The 25,805-nt window shown below is 35.7% G+C and overlaps 1 protein-coding gene across 4 annotated transcripts in view; it reads right to left on the reverse strand.

Moving 5' to 3' along the window:
- Nucleotides 1-22,682, reverse strand: part of LOC131493102 (protein FRA10AC1) — a 37,666-nt gene extending 14,984 nt beyond the window's left edge. The window contains exons 1-11 of one of the 4 annotated variants that reach the window (XM_058697206.1): nucleotides 22,658-22,682; nucleotides 21,645-21,708; nucleotides 19,800-19,876; nucleotides 18,374-18,469; nucleotides 18,202-18,247; nucleotides 15,808-15,884; nucleotides 14,421-14,504; nucleotides 13,753-13,837; nucleotides 4,405-4,450; nucleotides 2,053-2,166; nucleotides 416-458 (exon numbers count right to left, since the gene is read on the reverse strand). In XM_058697206.1, the coding sequence (XP_058553189.1) occupies nucleotides 416-458; nucleotides 2,053-2,166; nucleotides 4,405-4,450; nucleotides 13,753-13,837; nucleotides 14,421-14,504; nucleotides 15,808-15,884; nucleotides 18,202-18,247; nucleotides 18,374-18,469; nucleotides 19,800-19,876 (668 nt within the window). In that variant the 5' untranslated portion in view covers nucleotides 21,645-21,708; nucleotides 22,658-22,682. Of the gene's footprint in view, nucleotides 1-415; nucleotides 459-2,052; nucleotides 2,167-4,404; nucleotides 4,451-13,752; nucleotides 13,838-14,420; nucleotides 14,505-15,807; nucleotides 15,885-18,201; nucleotides 18,248-18,373; nucleotides 18,470-19,799; nucleotides 19,877-21,644; nucleotides 21,709-21,802; nucleotides 21,990-22,657 lie in introns of those variants that run through there. The other 3 variants (XM_058697205.1, XM_058697204.1, XM_058697207.1) reach the window with 3 other exon arrangements.
- Nucleotides 22,683-25,805: the final 3,123 nt, after the last annotated feature.

The raw sequence follows: 25,805 nt of genomic DNA on the forward strand, positions 1-25,805 counted from the left end.
CTCAACAGGAGCCTGATTTTGACATTTGAAATGAGAACAGAGGAATATAATCCCTTGTAAGAATGACAAACTCCAAATAAAACACTGTTTAAATGAGACATATGAAATCACTTTATGAAGACCTGCTTTATAATACAGTTCCAAGAATATTATGGCATCTAAACACTGACTCCAAACTAAAAATTCTAATATCTATCACCCTGCACAGGCGTTCACATTTAAAACTGCTTGGCTAGAGTAAGGCATGGCAAACTTCCAGTTCCCTGGTATATGTAGACAGTCTATCCCAGACATTCTACACAATCAATTAATTAAACCATCAACCACTTAAATCTACATTTTGACACTGAGTGCAGGTAAGTGACTATACAAGACTACTAAACAATAACAACAGCATTTCAAAAGATAATATTACCTGTGATGAAAATTTAATTTAAAGGAACATTCTTGGCATAATCCTAAAAAATAAAAATAAAAAAGTGACACCACTGAAAGGCTGAATTTGAATAACTGTACTGCTACTCTACTTTTAATATCATACATTCTCATTCTTCCTTATATCCCTTTACTATAAGAGGGGAGACAAAACTCTGAAAAAAAAATCTGATTCTCTCCACTTCAAAAAATGCCTATGCACAGTAAAAATGTTATTAGAATGCTTGAGAAATTGAAAATATTCTAACATTGCTTTAAAAAAAGTGCTGTCAATTTATTCTAAAAGCAAACTCTGTTTCATACACAGCATTAATGTGTGTCTCACATCAAAAGTATCTAATAACAATAGTCTGGGTATAGTCACTTGGTCTGAAGTGCTCTAAGAGTTTTCAAATAGAAAAGAGCATTTCAAAAAGTTCCAGTTGTGGGCTCTTCTTTTGCCTTATACTTAATTTCAGTTCATACCAGCTGACTTGTCCCCATGAGTACTTCCAGGAGGGACTTCTGCACTGGTGAGCATTAAGTAGCACATGAGGAAATTCTTGACTTCTATATGGAGTGGGCAGAAAATTGCCAGGAGTTTACTTAGGTAAGGTAATTAACATGACAGGAGAAGAAGCTGACACAGAAGAGTAGCTTAGAAGAAAGAAAGAAAGAAAGAAAGAAAGAAAGAAAGAAAGAAAGAAAGAAAGAAAGAAAGAAAGAAAGAAAGAAAGAAAGAAAGAAAAAGAGAGAGAGAGAGAGAGAGAGAGAAAGAAAGAAAGAAAGAAAGAAAGAAAGAAAGAAAGAAAGAAAGAAAGAAAGAAAGTTAGAAAGAAAGAAAAAGGGAGAAAGAAAGAAAGAGAGAAAGAGAAAGAATGAAAGATTCTAAAACATGCATATTACAAGAGGTTGCTGTATTCTGGGGTATAACCTTAAGATTTTAAGACTGATGTCACAAACAGTTATGCCCACCTAAATCTTTTTCCTTATTGACACAAAGAGAGTGTATTTATTGTCCACACCGTAACAATATGGCTACTAGGTAACAGATTTTATGCTGACTTTTCTGATACTCTGCATCTCATTGTGCACTGGTGACATACTCATGTTAATGGGAAGAGGTCTTAACTTTACAAATTATCGGTTTACATCTGTCATTAGAACTGTTTCACCCAGGGGCGCCTGGGTGGCTCAGTCGGTTAAGCGTCTGACTTCGGCTCAGGTCATGATCTCGAGGTCTGTGAGTTCGAGCCCCGCGTCGGGCTTTGTGCTGACAGCTCAGAGCCTGGAGCCTGTTTCCGATTCTGTGTCTCCCTCTCTCTCTGCCTCTCCCCTATTCACGCTCTGTCTCTCTCTGTCTCAAAAATAAATAAACGTTTAAAAAAAAATTAAAAAAAAAAATTAAAAAAAAAAAAAGAACTGTTTCACCCAAATGTCACCATAATAGTGACCTCATAAAAATTTTAGCCTCAAAAGTTATCTATCACTTTGGGAAGCTCTCAGAAAAAAGAGCACTTCCAGAAAGACACATTAAAATTTTTTAATTAAACCTTAAATTAGCCTATATATTTTTAAATCTAAGCAATTAGATAAACTTTGAAGAAAGCAATTATATAACACCTAAAATCAACTTACTTAATTTAACAAGTGCATTTCTCTTTTCACCATGTTCAATGTAACCAAAATTAACTTCCCAACTCTTCAAATCTTCTTTTTCTTCACAACATTTATTTCCACAGAAAAATTGGCCTGTGAAAAAGAAAGGAATATTAGCTACGATAGTTGGAAACAATTTTAATCTGGAATATTAATATCAATTTGGAATTACTCCTGAAATTTAACATACATATATTCTAGTTCTAGCAAGTCAGCATTAAAAAATAACTGAGTGTAATAACTATAGTATGCTCAACAAATGTGTAAATAAGTATTAATTCAAAGAGCTAAAGAAAGTATTTAAAAAAAAATCAGTCACAGAATTCTTGCTCAACAGATAAACTGTTTAGATCAGAGTTTTACTAACTCCCTGTTAGGGAATCTTCTACTTTGGAAAATGGAAGTACTAAAAGAGTATACTCAATAATACCCTAAAAGAATAAATATATTTTCCATAATACATGTATTTATATGTTGGCGAATCCCTTTTAATATTTAATAATAATTTTTAAATTGATTAAAATTCTAACATTATGCCATCTATTTTAAATACCAGCATAAAATGGCATTTAAAGCACGTTTTAGATGGTAGCACTCTGAGATGAAATGACTAAGTAGAATAATAATGTTCTACGTTTTAGAGTTACTTGACTCTAAAATCAACATATGAAAACATTCTGCATAAAAGGACTGATCCTGACAATCCAAGAGGAAAAAATGAAAGGAACTACCCAACTACTATTTCCTTTCACAGAATGAACCTTTTATTTGTACAGTAAAAAAGTAATTGCACCAACAGGAACAAATCTAAACTTTTCATTAAAAAGAAATTATCAAAATGGATTTTGAAAATTATCAGTCCAAAGAACCTGTAACTTTTCTAAATTGGCATTTTTCACTCATTCCAAGTGAATACATTATGAAATGTATGCATGTTTAGTAATGGCTCTATTGTTAAAATGGCAACCAAATTATAATTCTAAATCATAGCAATAGCTTTCTCTCACCAACCAATCCTTTTTTCACTTATATTAGTTTAGAGAATGCCCTTTAATTTTTTAAAAAGCAGCATTACTTACCATCACCTGAAAATTCCACTTAATAAAAGTACAAAATTTTAAAACTGTGAAACATTTCAAAATTTCTCACTGTTTAGGTAAAAACATAAACTAAAATGTAATACTAAGAAAAATTAAAAATAGCTTTAAATTTATTCTTTTTCCTTCTCCTTTAGAGTATCTTCAGGGCTGATCCTTTATCTAAAGAAAAAAAAAGTCCTACTCTTTAATTTTGTTTTATTGCATATCCAGTTTTACACTTCACACAGACATCGAATTTATGGAAGATGGAAATGATCCACAGGGATGGCGTCAAAGCTTAATCATTCTAAAATGCAACCTTTATTTTTAAAGTTTTTAAGTTATTAGTTTAAAATGATTTCCTAAATGCTCCTATGCAGTTTTCAGAAGCATTAACAGTTTGAAATGCAATTATCAAAAAAGAGGTAACTTTACAGCATGAAATAGGATAAAGATATTAATTTTTCAGAGACTTATGAGTAGATTACAACAATGCATTAAAAAAGCATTTAATAACTGCCTCCCAAATGTTTGATCTTTTGCTGTAAGACTAAATATTTGGTCTCAATCTCAATGATATCCCAAAATAAGAACTAGCCTATCCAAAAATTCCATTAGGTTGAAAGTGATAGTTAATCTCTACTTTCAAAATGTGATTAGACTGAAATACAATAATACCAAATCATTCTTCCAAAAGTTAATAAAAAGAAAAACTCAAGTATTCATCCTTTACTAGTTTCCTTTAACTCTTTAAACATTTTTGGGGTGCCTTGGTGGCTCAGTCAGTTAAGTGTCCAACTCTTGATTTGAATTCAGGTCACGATCTCACAGTTCATGGGTTCGAGCCCCACACTGGACACAGCACTAACAGTGTGGAGTCTGCTTGGCATTCTCTCTCTCTCTCTCTCTCTCTCTCTCTCTCTCTCTCTCTCTCCCCCCACCCCCGCCTCTTTCCTGCTCAAGCACTCTATCTCTCAAAATAAATAAACTTTAAAAGTTTTGTAAAAAATAAACATTTTCTACTTATACTCTTATCAAATGTTCTAAAAGCAAAAATTCTAGAGGTAAAAATCTTTAAAGCATTATATTTTGACATTTGCTAATGTATCACAAATACATTGTCTGTAATTTTACTTTTATAGACAAGCATTTATTGTATAAATCAGGACCAATCTTACCAAATGACTTCAATTCAATAGTATAACAAAATAACCTCATCCTATTAAAAAGTAAAATTTCAAAAAGGAATTACCTTTTCCTGAAATTACTTCTTTTTCTACTCGCCACCTAAATCCAAACTAATGAGAAAAAAATTACATTTATGTTAGGATAAATTTAAACATTATTTAAATTGTATGTACATCTAAACACAGAGCCAATAACTGAAATAATGATATTTACCAACATAAAAAGCAAATCTAATTCACCAGGAGGGGAAGATGGCAGGGGAATAGGAGGACCTTAGGCTCACCTTGTCCAATGAATACTACTAGATAGCTATCAATTATCCTAAATACCCCAGAAATCAACCTGAAGACTTAAAGAACTATGTAAAATATGACACTATATACCTAAAACATAGGGAGAAGAGGAGTGAAAAATGGATTCAAATGTAAACCATGAACTTACTAGAGACCACAATATATAAAAGATGTTATACATAAAGCTAATGGTAACCACAAATGAAACTACCATTAAATATGCAAAGAATAAAGAGAAAGAAATCCAACTATCCCACTAAAGAAAACCAGCAAACCATTTATGAGAGAAAGATGAGAAAGGATCAGACAAAAGAAACAACCACAAAATGAGTAATAAAATAGCAATAAATACATATCAATAATTACACTGAATGTAAATGAACTAAATACTCCAATCAAAAGACATAGGGTGACAGAATGAATAGAAAATCAAGACCCATCTATATGTTGCCTACAAGAGACTATTTTAGACCTAAAGACACATGCTTTGAGGATGTGAGAGGTGAGAGGTGAGAGGATGGAGAAACATTTATCATGCAAATGATGTCAAAAGAAAGCCAGAGTAGCAATACTTGTATCAGAAAAAACAGACTTTAAAACAAAGACTGTTGGGGCGCCTGGGTGGCTCAGTCAGTTGAGTGTCCGACTTCAGCTCAGGTCATGATCTCACAGCTCCTCAGTTCGAGCCTCACATCAGGCTCTATGCTGACAGCTCGGAGCCTGGAGCCTGCTTTGGATTCTGTGTCTCCCTCTCTCTCTGCCCCTAACCCACTCTCATTCTGTCTCCGTCTCTCTCAAAAATAAACATTAAAAAAAAAAAATTTTACACAAAGACTGTAACAATAGACAAAGAAGGACACTATATATTAATAAAGAGGACAATCCAAGAAGAAGATATGACAACTGTAAATATTTATGCACCCAACATGAAAGCACTCAAATACATAAAACAGTTAATAACAAACATAAAGGAACTAATCAATAATAATACAGTAATAAGTAACAGTAGGGGACTTTAATACCCCACTTACATCAATGGACAGATCATCTAAACAGAAAATCAGTAAGGAAACAATGGCTTCAAATGACACATTGGAACAGATGGATTTAACAGATATATATTCAGATCTATTCAGAACACTGCATCCTAAAATAGAAGAACATATTCTTTTCAAGTGCATGTGGAACGTTCTCCAGGATAGATCACGTATTATGCCACAAAACAAGCTTCAATAAATTCATGAAGATCAAAGTCATATACCATGTATCTTTTCTGACCATAATGCTATGAAACTAGATGTCAACCACCAGAAAAATTCTGGAAAGACCACAAATGCATGGAGGTTAAATAACATGCTACTAAACAATGAATGAGCCAACCAGGAAATAAAAGAAGTACTGAAAAAAGTATATGGAAACAAATTAAATAAAAACACAACAGTTTAAAAACCTTTATAAAAAAGCAAAATGGGGCACCTGGGTGGCTCAGTCAGCTAATTGTCCTACTCTTGGTTTCAGCTCAGATCATGATCTCACTGTTGGTGGGTTCGAGCCTGCTTGGGATTCTCTCTCCCCCTCTCTCTGCACCTCCCTTGCTTGCTTGCTCTTTCTCAAAATAAATAAATAAACATTTAAAAATAAAATAAATAAAACCTTTGTGATGCAGCAAAAGCGGTTTGAAGGGGGAAGATTATAGCAATACAGGCCTACTTCAAGAAGCAAGAAAAATCTCAAATAAATAACCTAACCTTGTACCTAAAGGAGCTAGAAAAATAATAAAACATAAAACTAGCAGAAGAAGGAAATAATAGGATTAGAGCAGAAATGATATAGAAACTAAAAAAATAATAGAACAGATCAATGAAACCAGGAGCAGGTTCTTGGAAAAAAAATCAATAAAATTAATAAATCTCCAGCCAAACTGAGAGAAAGGACCCAAATCAATAAAATCACAAATGAGAGAAGAGAAATAACAACCAACACCACAGAAATACAAATAATGATGAAAAACTATATGCCAACAAACTAGGCAACCTAGAAAAAATGAATAAATTCCCAGAAACATATAAACTACCAAAACTGAAGCTGAAGGAAACAGAAAATTTGAACAGACTGATAACCAGCAAAGAAATTGATTCAGTAATCAAAAAAACTCCAAATAAACAGAAGTCCAGGACCAGATGGCTTCACAGGTGAATTTTACCAAACATTTAAAGAAGAGTTAATACCTACTCTTCTCAAACTATTGCATAGAATACAAAAAGGAAAACTTTCAAATTCACCCTATAAGGTCAGCATTACCCTGATACCAAAACCAGATAAAGACACCACCAAAAAAAGAAAACTACAGGCCAACATCTCTCATGAACATTGATGCAAAAATACTCAACAAAAATACTACCAAAACAAATCCAACAATACATTTTAAAAAATCATTCACTACCATCAAGTGGGATTTATTCCTGGGTGTCAATAGCAGTTCAATATTTGCAAATCAAACAACATGATGTATCACATCAATAAGAGAAAGGATAAGAACTATATGATTTCAATAGATGCAGAAAAAGCATTTGACAAAGTATAACATCCATTCATGATAAAAAACCCTCAAAAATAGTAGGTTTAGAGGGAACATATCTCAACACAATAAGGGCCATATATGAAAAACCCAAAGCTAACATCATTCTCAGTGGGGAAAAACTGAGAGCCTTTCCCCTAACTAAGGTCAGGAATTAGACAAGAGTGTTCACTCTCACTACTTTTATTTAACATAGTAAATAAAAGTTGTGCAGACAACAAAAAGAAATAAAAGGCACCCAAATCAGTAAGAAAAAAATTAAAACTTTCACTATTTACAGATGACACGATACTACATATAGAAAACTGAAAGACTCCACCAAAGAACTGCCAGAACTGATAAACGAATTCAGTAAAGTTGCAGAGTACAAAATCAATGTACAGAAATCTGTTGTATTTCTGTACACCAATAATGAAGCAGTAGAAAGAGAAATTAAGAAACTATCTTATTTACAATTGCACCAAAAATAATAAGATACCTAGGAACAAACCTAACCAAATAGACACAGGTGAGAGACCTGTACTCCATAAACCATAAAACACTGATGAAAGAAACTGAAGAGGACACAAAGAAGTGGAAAGACATCCCACACTCACGGACTGGAAGAAAAAATATTGTCAAAATGTCTGTACTACCCAAAGCAATCTACACATTGAATGCAATCTCTATCAAAATACCAACAACATTTTTCACAGAACTAGAACAAATAACACTAAAATTTGTATGGAACCACAAAGACCATGAGTAGCCAAAGCAATCTTGAAAAAGAAAAGCAAACCTGGAGGCATCACAACTCTGGACTTCAAGTTACATTACAAAGCTGTAATAGTCAAAACATTATGGTACTGGCACAAAAACAGACACATAGATCAATGGAACAGAATAGAAAATCCAGAAATAACCCCACAATTGTAAGGTCAATTAATCTCTGACAAAGTGGGAAAGAATACCCAATAAGAAAAAGTCAATCTCTTCAACAAATGAATGGTATTGGGAAAACTGGACAGCAACAAGCAAAAGAATAAAACTGGACTACTTCCTATACCATACACAAGAATAAATTCAAAATGGATTAAAGACCTAAATGTGAGACCTGAAACCATAAAAATCCTAGAAAACAGCAATGGGAATAATTTCTCTGGCATTGGCTATAACAACTTTTTCTTGATAGGTCCCTTGAGGCAAAGGAAACAAAAGCAAAAAACTATTGGAAGTACATCAGAATAAAAAGTTTCTCCACAGTGAAGGAAACAATCAACAAAACTAAAAGCCAATCTATGGAATGGGGAAGATATCTGCAAATGACAGATCTAATAAAGGGTTAGTCCAAAAAACAAAGAACTTATACAACTCCACACCCCAAAAACAAATAATTCAATTAAAAATGGGCAAAAGACATGAACAGATATTTTTCCAAAGAAGACATACAGATGGCCAACAGACATATGAAAAGATGTTCATCATCACTTATCATCAGGGAAATGCAAATCAAAACTACAATGAGATATTACCTCACACTTATCAATATAGCTAAAATAAAAAAACATAAGAAACAACAAGGGTTGGCAAGGATGTAGAGAAAAAGGAACCCTCCTGCGCTGTTGGTGGGAATGCAAACTGGTGCAGCCACTCTGAAAAACAGTATGGAGGTTCCTCAGAAAGTTAAAGATAGAACAGCCTTAAGATCCAGCAATAACACTACTCGGTATTTACCCAAAGATACAAAAACACTAATTCAAAGGGATACATGCACCCCTATGCAGCACTATTTACAACAGCCAAAATATGGAAGCAGCTCGTGTCCATAGATTGATGAATGGATAAAGAAGATGTGTTATATAAAAATACACACACACACACACACACACACAAAATAGAATATTATTCATCCATAAAAAAGAATGGAGTCTTGCCATTTGCAATGACATGGATAGAGCTAGAGACTACTATGCTAAGTGAAATAAGTCAGTCAGAGAAAGACAAATACCATATGATTTCACTCATGTGGAATTTAAGAAACAAAACAGATAAAGGGAAGAGAGAAAGAGTGAGAGAAAGTGAGAAAGAGAGAGAAACCAAGAGACTCTTAACTATAGAGAACTGATGGTTACCAGCAGGGAGGTGTGGGTGGGTAGATGAAACATATGATGGGGAGTGCACTTGTGATGAGCAACAAGTGATTAAAATAAAGAGTTAAAAAAAAGCAAACTTAATTTTATTTTATTTATTTTTTTTTTTTTAATTTTTTTTTTCAACGTTTTTTATTTATTTTTGGGACAGAGAGAGACAGAGCACGAACGGGGGAGGGGCAGAGAGAGAGGGAGACACAGAATCGGAAACAGGCTCCAGGCTCCGAGCCATCAGCCCAGAGCCTGACGCGGGGCTCGAACTCACAGACCGCGAGATCGTGACCTGGCTGAAGTCGGACGCTTAACCGACTGCGCCACCCAGGCGCCCCGAAACTTAATTTTAAACACGATAGCTTTTTTTCTCCATATAGGATTCCAGTTATTTAAAGATATATTTGAACAATGTTAAGGAACAATCTTTACTTTAAAAAAAATTTTTTTTAACGTTTTTATTTGTTTTTGAAGGAGAAAGAGCATGAGCTGGGGAGGACCAGAGAGACAGGGAGACACAGAATTCGAAGCAGGCTCCAGGCTCTAAGCTGTCAGCACAGAGCCCGATGCGGGGCTCGAACTCAGACTGCAAGATCATGACCCGAGCCGAAGTCGGATGCTTAACCAACTAAGCCATCCAGGTGCCCCTTGAACAATCTTTACTTTTAAACTACTTATTAAAAGGTACAGGTGCTAGGCCACAAGATGCCTCCTTTAATAAAAAATATATATATTATTTTATGACATTGACAGAAAAAAAGATTATAGTACAGTAAAGAAGCAATATACTATAGTGCAAAAGAGTTGAATTATCCAGGTTTTAGGTCTTAGCCCCACCGCTTAACAGGTTATAACTGGACAAGGTATTAAATATTCTTGTGCCTCAGTTTCCTCATACGTAATGCAGAGATAACACAGTTCTTTCTTCTTTGGTTTAAGAGGTTTAAATAGGAATAGTACACATAAAGTACTTAGAATAGTACCTGGTACATACTACCCCAGGGGTTAGCAACTATGGCTCACAGGCCTGCTGCCTGTTTTACATATAAAGTTTTATTAGAACACAACCACAACCATTCATTCATGAATGGCTCTTTCCTCACTGCAATGGCAAAGTAATGAACAAGAAAGAGAAATGGGACCCTCTGGACCCTAAAGTGGAAAGGTATTAAACTTCCCTCCAGATTCCTAAACATACCTTTGTATTTTAGCTAAAAAATGTTTTTTCTCCACTGCCTTTTTAAGATCTTTCATATTCACATGCTAATTTCCTGAAATTATAGTAAATAATTTAGTTTTCTATTCAGTTTACTGTAATGGTTAAAAGCTCAGCTCTAGAATCATACAGACCCAATGTAAGCTCTACCATTCACTAACTAGCTCTGTGACCTTGGAAAGTTTCTTAACTTCTCAGTCTATTTATTTCCTTTGTATGAATAAAAACCCCAATATTATAGGTTGCTATATTAAGATAATTCAGATGAAGTATTCAATGCCTGTTTAACTTTGCCTATTTTTTTTAATCACCTATTACCTGAATCAGGCAATTTTGTATTTTAAATGCAAATGAGGGCTCAAAATATTTGAAAATATTCTCATTAAAATCCCCCCCCAAAAAAAAAAATCTCTCCAGTCTAGGAAAAAAATAAAGCATTCAAAATAAGTCTGTTTAATTCTACTTTTAAGTCCATACATGTATGGGAGGATTGCTTGTCATAAAACATATATGTTAGGATGTCCACTGAAGCACAGTCAAATGAAAATAAGTTTCCCAACTTTTTCTTCCATTCATTAATCTATTCAATAATTATTTAAAAAAAAAATTTTTTTTTACATTTATTTATTTTTGAGAGACAGAGAAAGACAGAGCACGAGTGGGGGAGGGGCAGAGAGAGAAGGAGACACACAATCCGAAGCAGGCCCCATGCTCTGAGCTGACAGCATAGAGCGTGACATGGGGCTCGAACTCACAAACCGTGAGATCATGACCTGAGCTGAAGTTGGATGCTTAACCGACTGAGCCACCCAGGTGTCCCAATCTATTCAATAATTATTAAGCAACTACTTACTGGGCCTGGAACTCTGCTGAAGATATAAAATGATTATTAAAATGTCTGTCAGGGGTGCCTGGGTGGCTCGGTCAGTTCAGTGTCCGACTTCGGCTCAGGTCATGACCTCATGGTTTGTAAGTTCAAGCCCCTCATTGGGCTCTGTGCTGATGGCTCAGAGCCTGGAGCCTGCTTCGGACTCTTTGCCTCCCTCTCTCTTTGCCCCTCCCCCACTCACACTCTGTCTCTGCCTCAAAAGTAAACAAACATTAAAAAAAATCTTTTTAAAAACACTGTCTGTCATCAGGAAGGTTACAATCTTATAGGGGGATAAAAAATGTAACAAATACAGTATGTCCTACTAGTTAGTTAGTTACTAAGGATTTGGTGCTGAGCCACTGCCTCTTACTCTACCCGCTAGCACAAAGAGATCACACATGCAAGTAATAAGACAGACAGATCCTAACTTCCTGAAAACACAAAGTCTGTGACCATCCACTTGGATTCCTATGTAGGAGAAAAATAAACTTATATCTCATTTAAACCAGTGTTATGGAGGAGTGCTTCAGTCCTTCCACCTGAATCTAATCCTGATGCAATGATCCAACCAAATTCTCAATGATGAAAGGGAAGAAGTAATAAGGAAGGGAATAGGTGTGTGAGACAAAAGCTGGAGTTCACTAAAAATGCCCCATCTATTATATATATTAGGCACTGAGCTAGGAGCTGATTTTTTAAAAATCAATAAAACACTGTCTTTGTATAAATAAAACTATGAGAAAATGCATCCTAGTAAGGAACTCAAAGGCACTACTCTTTTAACATTTTCCAGAACCTCAAATGTGGTATGCCAAAAAAAGTCATCTTTCCTCCTAGAAAAGATCTCCCTGTGTATGGGGTGAGGGGTATATGGGAAATCTCTGTACCTTCCCCCTTTATTTTGCTGTAAACTTAAAACTGCCCCTAAAAAATTAAGTCTTTAAAAAAAAACAACACATCTGTCTCCCTCCAGATTTCCTATTTCTGATTTCTTACTTGGATTTACCCTCATATCTAACTACTCATCATGTTCTAATAGGAAAATATAATTTATTTCAAGATTATCCTCTTTCAAGCATGATTTCTAGTAATATACTGTGTTTTTTAAATGGAGAATACAAATATTTAACATTGATTTATATACACTTTCTTCCCTCAATTATTACTATAGGTTTTTTTGAACGGCAGTCACATTTTAATCCACAACACCTTGCCCAGTCCTTAATAAATACTGAAAAACAATCAACAGATGAGTCAGCATTGAAAAAGCTGCTTTATTATGTGCTTTTAGAAAGATTTATATTTCATACTCAACTTGCAGTTGAGTAACTCCAATTGCTGTGATGCCTTTTGGATTTAATGTGATCAAGAACTAGTACAGACAGGAGAGCTAGTTCCTAAGAAACTGGGGAAATCTTTGGGATATATGACATGCATGGGTTTGTAAACAGGGTTTGTAAAAAAAAAACAAGGGTTTGTAAAAACAGATACTGTTACCTATAAGAATACTGTGAAGCAACTCACATATTAAAGCCACTACTGAAAAAAAAATTGAACCAATCATGATTCTGAGATTTAATTATTTAAATGAAAAAGAAATTCGTATAAGAAATAAATCTAAAACAACTTTTTAAATAGATTATCTTTCTTAATACAAATGCACACTAGCCAAAACATACAGATTTATGCAACATTCCCTCCCCCCCACCCCCCACCAACCCATTTCAAACTGACATCATCTGTTCCTGGGTCACCTTCTCTAGTTACAAATGTGAAATTTGAGATAGGAATAAAAATCACTTTAATATCAACTAGAGTAAGATGCAGTGAGAACAGAAATCTGCCATTACTAATTAGCACTGGTAAGATTTAATTCTACTAGAATAGACATTTATATAAAAGAAGATGTGCATCTGCCTCTTTACAGATGGTAATTTATTTGAAAAAAAAAAAGTCTATCAATTTCAAACATCATCTGTGAGACAAGACATCATTCTGCAGTGTCAAATCATTCATTATAATCAGTAGAGGCTCTAGGCCAGAGTCAGGATGAAACAGGATCCAGTAGCCACTTGTGTTTAATCTTAGACTATTCATGCCTCAGGTCACAAAGGTTGACTAAGAAACCCTTGACTAAGAGACCCTTTGTAAATTTCATAGCTGTAGAGGTTAAACGGTCCAAATGACTCTTCATAGATGCAGGACTAATTCAACCTAGACTTGAATTAGCACCTTTAAAAGAATAATGTGGGGCATGATGATGATAATAATAATAATAATAATAATAATACTGTACTTAAATAAGAACCTTCTATAAATACTTGGAAGGCATACCTTATTTTCTTTGTATCTACTGAGATCTGCTATGCAGTATTCCTTGAATAATTTATCATAGTATTTCTTTGCAAGTTTCTTCTCCCTAGATCCATAAAAATATATAAATCTTTTGCATTTAGAAATTCAACCACAGCTTACTACTTGGAAGCAATGTCAATAAATAACACATATGATATAAATATTAATGTTTTAAAAGAGGCCTATTCCTTACATGTGCATAGAATACCTGAATATTAACTATTTATAGTGGCTCTCTCAGGGAGGGCAACTGCAAGGCTGCCAGTCAGAGAAGGGGAGCCTTACTCCTCACTTTTTGTCTTTTGTTATGTTTGCATTTCAGGTATTACTTTCAGGTATTACTTTTTCCCAAGATATTTTAAAAATTTAAAAAGAAGCACATTATGGAACAACAAACAATACACTAAAAATGCAATAAACTATATTTTCAAAGTCAAGCAATGACAAGTCAGTAAAAACGGCTAAAAATTAGCAAAAGAACCAAAGCAAACTTAATACTACTCCAAGGCATGTTTTTATGTCTTCCACTCAGAACTCCTCCACACAGGGGCTGAATGACCTGGACAGGTGACAGGATAAGAAAACAGGAAGCAGGAGAGACAGGACTAAAGCAGTTTATGTATTATGTGTTGGGTGGCAAAAATTACCAATTCATGTCCATTTCATCCTCCTCATTCCATAGGAATCTATGATTTTCTCGTATAACATCCATGTCTGTCTTGTCATTTTCCCTGGAAAATAAAACTATTTCAACTTAATATAAACACAAAATTTGTCAAATTTAGGAGGTTAAACAGTTCTGTGAGATTTTTTAACAGCTGAGTATAAATACATGAAGATACAGTTTTATGTGTGAATATGTATATATGTTCATAAACTTATAAAAAGGATTTCAGTATTTTCAAAAGACACTGATAAAGAGGGCTGCTACACAAACAAGTTAAAGGAATAAGGCATTTATCCGTCTCTAGTACTGGTTTCAATTATACAAATGGTGCTAAATTACCAAAGATAGTTTGAGAAATCTAAATAAACACTAAGTGGATACGGAAAAATGAGTGAAAGTAAGTTTTAGAATCTAAGACGTCAGTAACACCATGCCACAGAGATCAAATTTAAAAAATGGAAGAGTTTTCCATACCTCATTTTACTATAGCTTCCTAGAAAGAGTGAGTTACAGCAGACCAGAAGAAAGGGGATAATATTTTTAAGATGCTAACAATTTGGGGGTGTCTGGGTGGCTCAGTCAGTTAAGCATTCAATTCTTGATTTTGGCTCAGATCATGATCTCACGGTTCGTGAGACTGAGCCCTGTGTCAGGCTCTGTGCTGACAGTGCAGAGCCTGCTTGGCTTTCTTTCTCTCCTTTCTCTCTTTCTCTTTCTGCTCCTCCCCCACTCTCTCTTTCAAAATAAATAAAGAAATAAACTTAAAAAAAAAGGTGTTAACAGTTTGGGGGTAGAACAAGGGATTGTTGGGGAATACAGACTAAAGTGAGAGGGGAGATAAATTTGAGGTAGATGAGATAATACAAAGTTTTTTAGGGCTTTATCAAACTCAGAAAATTATTAAGTCAGAGAAAAAAACACACACACCATGAAGAGGCTCTGATAGAAGAGCCTCAACTACAGGGAGGAGTTGCTTTTTGTTTTTGTTTCTTTTCCTGTTTGCGCTACCTTTTAAAAAGCAATCCCAAACACTGAGGTCTAAAAAGTTAATGATCTCAAAAATCCTTACCAAAAAAAAAAAAAAAAAAAATTACTGCATAATCAGGCATTGGAGTATTCCTCACATATCCTGTTACTGCTTGAGGCAGACCTGGCTCTGCAGGCTACCTGAGGCCTGTTGCCAGATAATGGGCTTCATGATGAGCTACTTAGCCAAAAGTTATGGATAGCCTCTCCATTTCAGGATATGATAAGGAAACTGGAATGGAGAGCAGGAGAGAATGACAGAATCAGAAGACACAGTAGCTGTGGGTCTTTAAAGACATCCGTATCTTCCTCCCATTCTATGTAAACTTCATGACACTTACCCCAATCGCCTGAAGTCTTCTTTTTTGCCACCATAGTACAAAATATAGTCATTTACAAACTTTGTATGCCTTTGATACTGAAATGCAAAAAATTAAGGATTTTATTTGTTCAGGAGTTGTTCTGTGTCCATGACATACTAGTAAGTAGAGACAAACAGTGTGAATCTACTTAGTTTTTTAAATATGTAAATACATACTATATTATGTTTATGAATTAAAAATATCTGAAAGGGTAAATATTAAACTGTTAAGAGTCAACACTGTAGTGTAGAAGGATTTCACTTTCTACTGAATACTGTTTATATTGTTTTGAACATTTTTCAAGCATATACTACTCTTGTGATAAAATATTATCTCCAACTGGGAAGAAGGAAAACTTCTTGTCCCTATTGCTGAAATACATACAGCCTCACATCAATATTTAACATAATACTATGAAAAATAAATTATAGTGTCCAAAATTAAAGATATGGAATACAATTTAACTCTTATAAGATCTAGTTATTCCAGTAATGACAAAGCCTCTAAAATAGAAGATACAACTTTTGTAATATTAAATCCTAACATTAAGCTTTGAAAAACAATGTTATTTTTTTATATTTCTTTTAATACTTAAAGAATTCAGTCATGTTTATTTTTAACACAATACAACAAGATATATGACCGTTTTACCTGTTTTAAAAAGTTCAAAGGTATTTTCTCCAGAGCCGAGTATGCAAATAAAATTAACCTCATCCATAATACTGTCTGGCTACATCCTATTATATCAAAGATAAATAATGACCTTATTCATTACAATGTGTTCTGATAGAATATTGAATCAGAATATGATGCTGGCAATAAAGCAGTTAACCTTCCAGAAAAGAAAAAAGAGAAAATCCAGACATCCAGAGATTTGGGTTTTCCAGCTTTTGGTCTATTTCAAATTTTTTCTATAAATGGTCTCTTTGTCACCTGTAAACGTGTCTTTGTCACAACTGTTTGGCTCTGCCATTTTAGCATGAAAATAAGCACAGATAACACCTCAATGAAAGAACACAGGTATGTGCCAATAAAACTTTATTTATAAAAACAGGTGCTGAGTGGGACTTTGCTTCCAGGAAGATGGAGCAAAGTTGTGCTTCTCCCTATTTTTCTCATTAAGAACAACTAAAAACCTTGGAAATTATATCTAAAACAAATATAAAAAGACTCTAAAAGTGAGGAGGAGAATCCATTAATAGCTAGGGAGTTCAAGACCCATGGTTTGACACGGCGGTAAGTTCCCCAGGTTTTCTTTTTGCCTCATGAACTCAGAATTGGAAGTGAAGAAGCTGGCAACCTGGAAATGTCAACAAGCACAGACAAGGAAAGTCCCAACAAAAGCCTGTTCTCTCTGAATAACCAAGAGAGAGGAAATCTAACAAGACAGATAACTTTAGACAACGCTTACTCTACTCCAGCCAAAAATTCTAGAAATAACTGTGGCCCCACCTCCACCAATGCCAGAAAGGGGACCTACACTTTCACTCTTACCAGGCTGTAACTAGATGCCCCAATACCCCCAAAAGAGTGGTGTCACCGAAGGCACAATAGATGCCGAAATGTTAAAGGAACAAGTGGCAGATGAGAATAAATCCATGGGAAAGCTGAGATATTGGATTAGAAGATAAGAGGAATAAATAAATCGGTGATAAGAGGATTTCTATAACTTATAGAAAAGGATTAGGAATGATAACAAAGTGAAAGAGACGTCAATAGATAGGGGATGTATCTAATTGCCATGGTCTCCTCTTAATCCTGCCCATAGTAATAAACATCCAGAAATACTTCAGGTCTTGCTTGACCTCTCTTTCATTCTCCCAATATTCCAAACAGTAGTATGGATGGATAGTGGTAGCAGTTAGTGTAATAAGCCACAGTTTTACCAAAAAGTTGAGGTGAGACATGACTATAATAGGGAAGCAAGAAAGAGCTTAAAGACAGCCCCAAGTCATGCCTTAGAGTTGAAGCAACTACAGGCCTGAGGACAGTCCAGGCCTTCCATAGCCAAGAACCAGGTAGTAAGAGAATAAGAGTTAAAATGAGATTAAAGATAAGAACAGTATTAAAATGAGAAATTTTGAGAGCCAGACAAAAACAGGTTGGAAAAATATTTGCAAGTTCATGGACTATTTTATAAACTTATTTATAGATCATTACTAATACGTTTTATTTTTGTCTCTAAATCTTTCTTATGTATCAATAAAAGAGAACTGTACTCAAAAGTATAAATGACAAGATTGCACATCAATAAACATTTACCTTTAAAAACATAATATAGGTCTATCTGACTTCACAAGATTTTATGAAATAGAAAAGTAGATTTAGAAATATTCTATTTGTTATAAAAATCTAGAAGTATAAAAAGGATACAGCATCCATAGCTATCAGATGAAACCTTCTATTTTTTGCTTCTTCCCTGTTAAGACAAATTTTAAGCAAATTCAAATTTCTATATTCTAATTAATACAATTAAATCCCCCAAGTCCCTGAGTTTACAAAAACATCTTAAACCAAAAAAGGACATTTACACTGAAGTACACACCTATCCAGCAATTCTGCGGCAACTTGTTTATGGGCCACCTTTCCATGTTTTTCTTTCTGAAATGGCTTTTTGAGCAGTAAATCATCTTCAACTGTCCTGGTTTATGAAGAAGAAAAATTATTAAAAGAGTTCATTTTTCTTAAAGGGTGTTTCTTGTTTCTTTTTATTTTCCTAATTGGAACATGTTTTAAAATTTCAAGTCTAAACTTAAAAATGACTCACTGATTTTTAATGAGACATTTTAGGTCTCCTTAAATCACTTAATTAATATCTTAGCTTTATTTAATACTAGAAAATGGAGAAGGTGAAACAAACAAATGCATGGGTTCTGATGTTAGACCACCTACATTCGTGGATCCAAATTTGGGCTCTGTCATTCACTATCTTTTTTTTTTTTCCACCATCTTAATCTCAAATGAGATTAAGTTACTTAATTTTGCGCCACAATTTTCCTGTTTGTAGAGATACTGATGCTTTTGGTAACCAATAATATAAAAAAGAATAAGGGTTGATTATAAATGATATAGACTACAGATGATCAGCCCTAGTTATAAAGATAGATATAACTGAAGAGTACAGACTATTCAGCTAGATTTGCTCAAGTTCTATTCTTACAAAGTAATACTTTTAAGTGAAAAATCTTAAAAACATAAAGAACCATACAACATAATTTGTTATAATCATTTCTATTCTTTTGGTCACCCATGAATACTGAACCCAACAAAAATGTTCGGTTCCATTCAGTATGCCTTACATATTGCTCTCGGTGTGAAATAGTAAAACAACTTTTATAAGTTTGGTTAATATAGATCAGTCAATCACTTCTAAGTTAACAGTTGAAATCAATTTCTAACCACTGAAAGCTGAAAACAATGCACCTAAACACAGCAATATCACCGGATGCAGAGTCCTCATAAAGCATAGGCTTTATTTGCTGACAGTTCTTGTCCCTTCCAATTCAATAAAAACTTCCATGAGCTCCTTCCTTTAAACACTTAGTCTGCTCATTCACAAAACCATAAAACTGCACAGTCTCACCCTCCACATGAACTTCATTTTGAGGTCAAGTACTTGCAAAGGGACCTCCAACTAAGCCTGTACTTAGCTATGACATTCACAAGTAAAAAGACCTTAACAGTTGCATGAAAAATAGATGCAACAGAGAAATCTAAGTTTTGTTTGGTCTCCTTTTTCCCCCACCTCCACTTCCATAAATCTCTTCACAGCATAAACATCATTTTCTTATTTTTCACATAACTGTTCTCAAATTCTCGAGTCAATTCATTATAGTTTAATGAACAAAAATTCATTGAGTAGAGCATCATTGTCTTCCCATGTAAACATAATCCAGAAACTTTGAGTATTATTTATACGTCATCTCAACCTGGAAAGGATCTGAAACACAGATCAATAAAAAATTACTTACCTTTTTTTCCTTTTGTTAGATTCACCACAGTGTTCATCATCACTAAAATCAGAGTCATAGCCCCCATGACCATGCATCTGTAAAGAACTATAAAGTCAGTTACCTAGAACCTAAATTGCTCATAGTTCAGGAAACAGTTCAAAAATGAGTTATCTTTAAAAGCTGTAGTAACTGTAAAGGATCATGGTGGGCATATCACTGTTCACCAGCCAACTAAAATTTTCATTCACTTTGAAGTAACAGACTTACCCTTCAGAAAATGAATCAATCAACATTTTCCACCTTAATTACTATTAAGCCAACCAGGGAAGCTACTCTTTGACCTCTTCACTGAAAACGAGGTTCTTTTTATAGAACCTGCCATGTGACCGCACACAAGATTCAGCGATGCTTCACCTGATTCAGTGTATTTATCACCAACTTTGTTCCAGACATTATGGTAGGTCCTTAACAAACACTGCTTCTAATTCCATAAATTAGGAACTATGATCTCCACTTTACAGATGAAGAAATCAAAGACAAAGTTAAGTAAATCAGTCACAGAGCAAATAAGTGGCTAAGCTGATCTACTTGACTCTTAAGCCCAGGATTTCAACTACTCCAATTTGCCTTTATGGAATATGCTGCCCTGATTATTATATTCCGTTAGACTTACTCTGTGAAGAGTACACTATCAGTTCATTAAAACTTGCCTTTTTACAACATATGTTGAGATTTCCTAGTTTCTTCAAAGTAAACAACCTTGCCCTTTGGTCTAGTAAACTTTATTTTGTTCCAATTCATTTTTTAACTGAAGTTCTTAGAAATCCAGGAAGATCTCAATTGTCACTCAATTGTACTTGAAGAAGCCTCTGGTTTCAGCATTACATTGAATTTGGAACACACATTAATGGGGAATCAGTGGATTATTTGACTTTTGAGGTCATACTCAATTCATACGGCTACAAGGAATTAGTCCAGGTCAAATGACATATCGAAATTTTTAAACTTTAATATTCACTATTACAAGTGCAGCAGGACAAAAAGGAAAGAACTCCCTAAACTTTATTGCACTGGACCTAAGACAAGATACCTTTCTAGTCCTGGCTACCTTGAATAAATTACTTTATCTCTTTGGGCTTCATCTGCTAAATAAGGTGTCTACATCAAGTAAACCTTAAATCTTACATATTTGTGAATTTTTATGATTCCATTTTCAAACTTAGGTGTGTGGGTGAAAACCTTTCTTCTCTGTCCCACAAAATTCTAAAGAGGAAGGTGTTAGCCAAGGTTGGAGGTAAAGGGTAGAAGGCCACAGTTCCAACTCTATCCTCCCTTAACATCTGTCATCACCTGGATCTCCCACCCTTTATCATGTCAACTCCTTGCTCCAGCTGTCTTACCACATCTCAGCAACTTCTCACCCTTTATGTCCTCGTTTTCCAAACATCTTGATGAGGGTCAACCATTGTGTGAAGCTTAGAGATGTATTTCTGGCATCAACCTACCAGAGTGCAAATCCTGGCTCTGAACTTTTCATTTGTCTTTTGTTCTGCATGTTCCTTAACCTCTCTGAGCCTCAGTTCCCTCTTTCCCCCTTCTATGAAACGCGGCTAATAAGAGCACCGGTCTCCTATCTCATAGGACTGTACGTTAAATGTGGTACAGCATATAAAGAGTTTTAGAACAGAGTCTACTATGGTAAAATCCTGTAAATGTTGACTATTATTAATGTCATCTTGACCCCACAGCCCGCGACACCACCTCCTACCGTTGCTCCCCCTCTCCCATTTTCCCCCCTCTGGCGGCTTCATCCATCCCATACTCATCTCAAATCAGTGGTTGCACTGAAAAGCTCTCACTCACTTCGGGTAACGAATCAAATGACAAGGGCCGAGAGAAATTCGAGACGGCAGACGCCGGGTGTTCTCTAGAACCAAAAAAACAACCAAAAGATAATCAACGAGTAGCATATGAGGAACAATTCTGGAGGTCCTTCTACACTCAAGGCCCTTATCACACACCCCTTCGTTCCTCCCTGCTCTGCCAAGTACGCCCGCGGGAGTCGCTTCCCCTCTCCCGGTGGCTGCAGCGACTACGCACGGCCTGAGCGAGCCGCTGCAGGGCCAGTCCGGTTCGCCCCGGCCGCGCAGCCTCCCCGCAGCTAAGGCCGCCGCCGCCCGCTCCCCGCCTCTTTCTACGGGTCCCTATTGGGCGCCGCTTCCGGCCCGGCTCGGCCGCGTGTCACACTTAAATGACACCGTCCTCGGGCGCGCCGACCTCGTGCTACAGCCAGAACAGCCCCGGGAAACAAAGGCAGCGGCAACTAAGGCCGGGAGAGTAGGCAAAGGCTATCTACTTTCTACAGTCGCAACCGTTAGTTTTTTCCCTCGGCCTCCTTCCCCTCGCGAGCGCAGCTTTTAATGTCGTGTGGTACTGCTCGCACTACGCCCACGCCCGTTTGAAAATATTTTGTTTTAGAAAAAAATCCTGCCTGTATATCACCTGCCGTCCTCTTTCTAGTAACCTTAGTAACGCCTCCTCGGAGCATCCCCGCTGAAGCGTCTGTCTCCGATCTGCCTCTCCTCCTCCCTCCATAAAACAGTTCTCATAATTAAAACAAAAATAACTTTCCATCGTTTCACCACCCACACAATACATGCCATTCCAGTACTGGCGGCAGAGGAGCTCATGGAATATGGGAGCAAAGGAAGAACAGGGAATAGGGGAGATTTCACAGGGTCGCAGATTCTCCGCAACCACCTGGCACACGTGAAAAGGAATCTAAAATATTTCCTTTTAAAAAGAAGAAAAAGACAAAAACGTAGGCAGGAAAATTTAAATTATTTGAGCTCCACCAGGTTCTCCCTGTGATTTACCTTTCCTACGTTATGATGCCCCATTCTGCTTTGCAGACCAGTTACTGGGTTCACGTCTTGTCTCCCTCCAGCTGATTGATGCTTTTCATCTTTGCTTCCTCTCAGCACCCAACACAGTTCCTTGGAAATCACAAGCGCTAATTAAATATTTGTTGAATCGAACTGGCACGCCACTGACTTTTACAGCGGGCCCATTTTAGAGAAAACCTTGGCACTTAACATACATATCATTTTTACATCTTTTGCACTAAACAGAAGATAATGATATTCAAGGCCCCCTTCTATTCCTGAGAGTAAATTGTAGATCTTTTTTTACTCAATGCAGTGAATGTGATCTCAAAAATCTGTAAGTTAAATTACTGTAAATTCGATTATTTCAAAATACAATCAGATTATACCGCAATAAAAACATTTATTCAAAAAACGTAAAGCAATAGGTAGCCTCACAATTTAACATTATACTATATTGAGTTACTTTGTCAAGCAGTTCCTTTTTTAGTAAATATCTAAAATCTATATTTAGTTCTTTTATTATTAAAACCAAGCACACCTGTACCTTATATTCAATTTACTTTCTACCGATATTTGACATTTATTTTAATTTTTAATGTTTGTTCATTATGAGAGAGAGAGAGAGAGAGAGAGAGAGAGAGAGAGAGAGAGAAAGAAAACAGGGGAGGGGCAAAAAGAGAGGGAGAGAGATCCCAAGCAGGCTCTGTGCTCTCAGCGCAGAGCCCCATGCAGGGCTCAAGCTAATGAACCTTGAGATCATGACCTGAGCCAAAACCAAAAGTCAGAGGCTTAGCCGACTGAGCCACCCAGGTGCCCCCCCCCAACACAGTATTTGACATTTAATAGCATTTTTCAACTATTCTTGGTATGTTTTTGTCCATTTTGTCTGTTGCTTCATTTTATTCTTAAAATAAGCCCTATTTTGCACCTGAGAAATAAAAGCACAGAACTTAAAGCCACAGACCTGGTGAAGGTCTAGAACTTGGAGTGCTTGTCTCTCTACAAGACTCAATTTTCTCTGTGTCTCTGTGTCTTTCTCTGTCAGTTTCTCTCTCTTTTTAACTCATTCATTGTGTGGGAAGTAGCTCCTGGTTCTAACATTTTAAGAATTTCAGATCTGTTGCTTCCAGACCATTCCGTCAAAGATTTGCATTTTTCCCTTTGAGGCAACAGCTATTGAAAGAGAAAAAATAGGAAATATATGTTAGGGATAGAACACATGATCTGAACTAAATACAATTTATACAGGATAGAAAACCTCCCTGAACAGAAAATCTCAAGTTTGCAATCACAGCTCAACAACTCTAAAAACACAAATATATTTATTAACTGTTTGCTCTGGGCAGAGCACTATTCTAGTTACAGGGTTACAAATATGTAAAGGTCACTCCTTCCTCTCAAAGGTTGACTACTAATCAAGAAAGAATACATAGTGTAATGACAACAGTATATTCTGTGGGGGCACCTGGCTGGCTCGGTCAGTAGAGCATGTAACTCTTGATCTCAGGGTTGTGAGTTTGAGTCCCACATTGGGTGTAGAGATTGCTTAACAAATAAAATCCTTAAAGAACAATATATTCTATCATATGCCAAGTACATAGTAAATGGCATAAACCTATGGTTCCTAATCTATAAAATGTGTTATTTCAATGAATGTGAACATTTAAATGTGCACCAGTGCCATGTAAGTCAAACAAAGCAACAAAATACTATGATAAGTATGTGGTGGAGTGAGGGAAGTTGGTGTCATGCCTCCCCGTTACCATCACCCTTCACTCTCAACATACACACTCTTATTGCCTACCCTCCCTGCTCTACACTGCTCGTAGTAAAGAGCCACATTTCAGAGTCAGCCAGATTTTCTTCCACTTACTAGCTGGGAGATCTTGGGCAAATTATTTAATCTCTGAGTCTTAATTTCTTCATCTACAAAATGGAGATTAAAATAGCAGCTATCTCCTGGGGGTTAATGAGGTTTAAAATGAAATGAGGCAGCTACATGCTTAGCATCATGTCTAATTCACAATGAGTACGTAATAAATGCTACTTGGGGAAACAATCAGATTACAAGCATTCTTTCTTGAGAATAAGCTTAACATTTAACTGCTTCTTGAAGATAGCCCAGAAACAAACCCACACATATATAATCCCATGATTAATGGCATGGTTTTAAGTATGGACTCTTCAATAAGTAGTAATGGGTCAATCGAATAATATGGCAAAAAAAATCAGTTTCAGAGAAAACAGGAAAACATCTTCATGATATTTCATATCTTCCTTAGGGCAGAAAAAAATTTCCTAGACAGGACGCACAAGGGGCTAACCATTAAGGAAAAAATAAATAAATTAAAGACTTCTGTTTAGGGATGCCTGGCTGGCTCAGTCAGTGGAGTGAGCAACTCTTAATTTCAGGGTTGTGGGTTCGGGCTCCACATTGAGTATAGAGATTATTTAATAAATCTTTAAAACTAAATAAATAAATAGGGGCACCTGATTGGCTCAGTTGGTTAAGCGTCCGACTCTTGATATCAGCTCAGGTCATGATCTCCCTGTCCTGGGATTGAAACCCCATGTGGGGCTCTGTACTCAGCCCAGGGCCTGCTTGGGATTCTTTCTCCCTCTCTCTGCCCCTCCCCTGCATGCATACATGTGCTTTCTCTCTCTCGAAATACATAAACTTTTAATTAATTAATTAATTAATCAACCAATTAATAATAAATAAAATAAAGGTTTCTGTGCATTTAAAAGATGATTAAAAATGAAAAGTTGATTCATGGAGTGGGAAAAAATATTGCAGTATGCACAGTCAACAAATTATCAGGTTATATGAAGAACTTTAAAAATCATTAAGTAAAAGCCAGAAAGCTAATAGAAAATTTAGCAAAAAGACTTGAACAATTAACAAAATAGGATACCCAAATGGCCAATGCATATCAAACAAAGTGCTCATCTTTATCAGTTATCAGAGAAACGGGAATTAAGAACAGGAGGTATACCATTACACACCCACCAGAATGGCTAAACAGAAAAGACAGATCTAGTGCTGATGAATATATCCTATGTCTCATATATTCCATTCCTCAGCGTATTTTCAACAGAAAAGTGTACATATGTTCATTGAAAGACCTGAACTAGA

The sequence above is a fragment of the Neofelis nebulosa genome, chromosome 13 (genome assembly GCF_028018385.1).
Source record: "Neofelis nebulosa isolate mNeoNeb1 chromosome 13, mNeoNeb1.pri, whole genome shotgun sequence".
Lineage (NCBI taxonomy): Eukaryota > Metazoa > Chordata > Mammalia > Carnivora > Felidae > Neofelis > Neofelis nebulosa.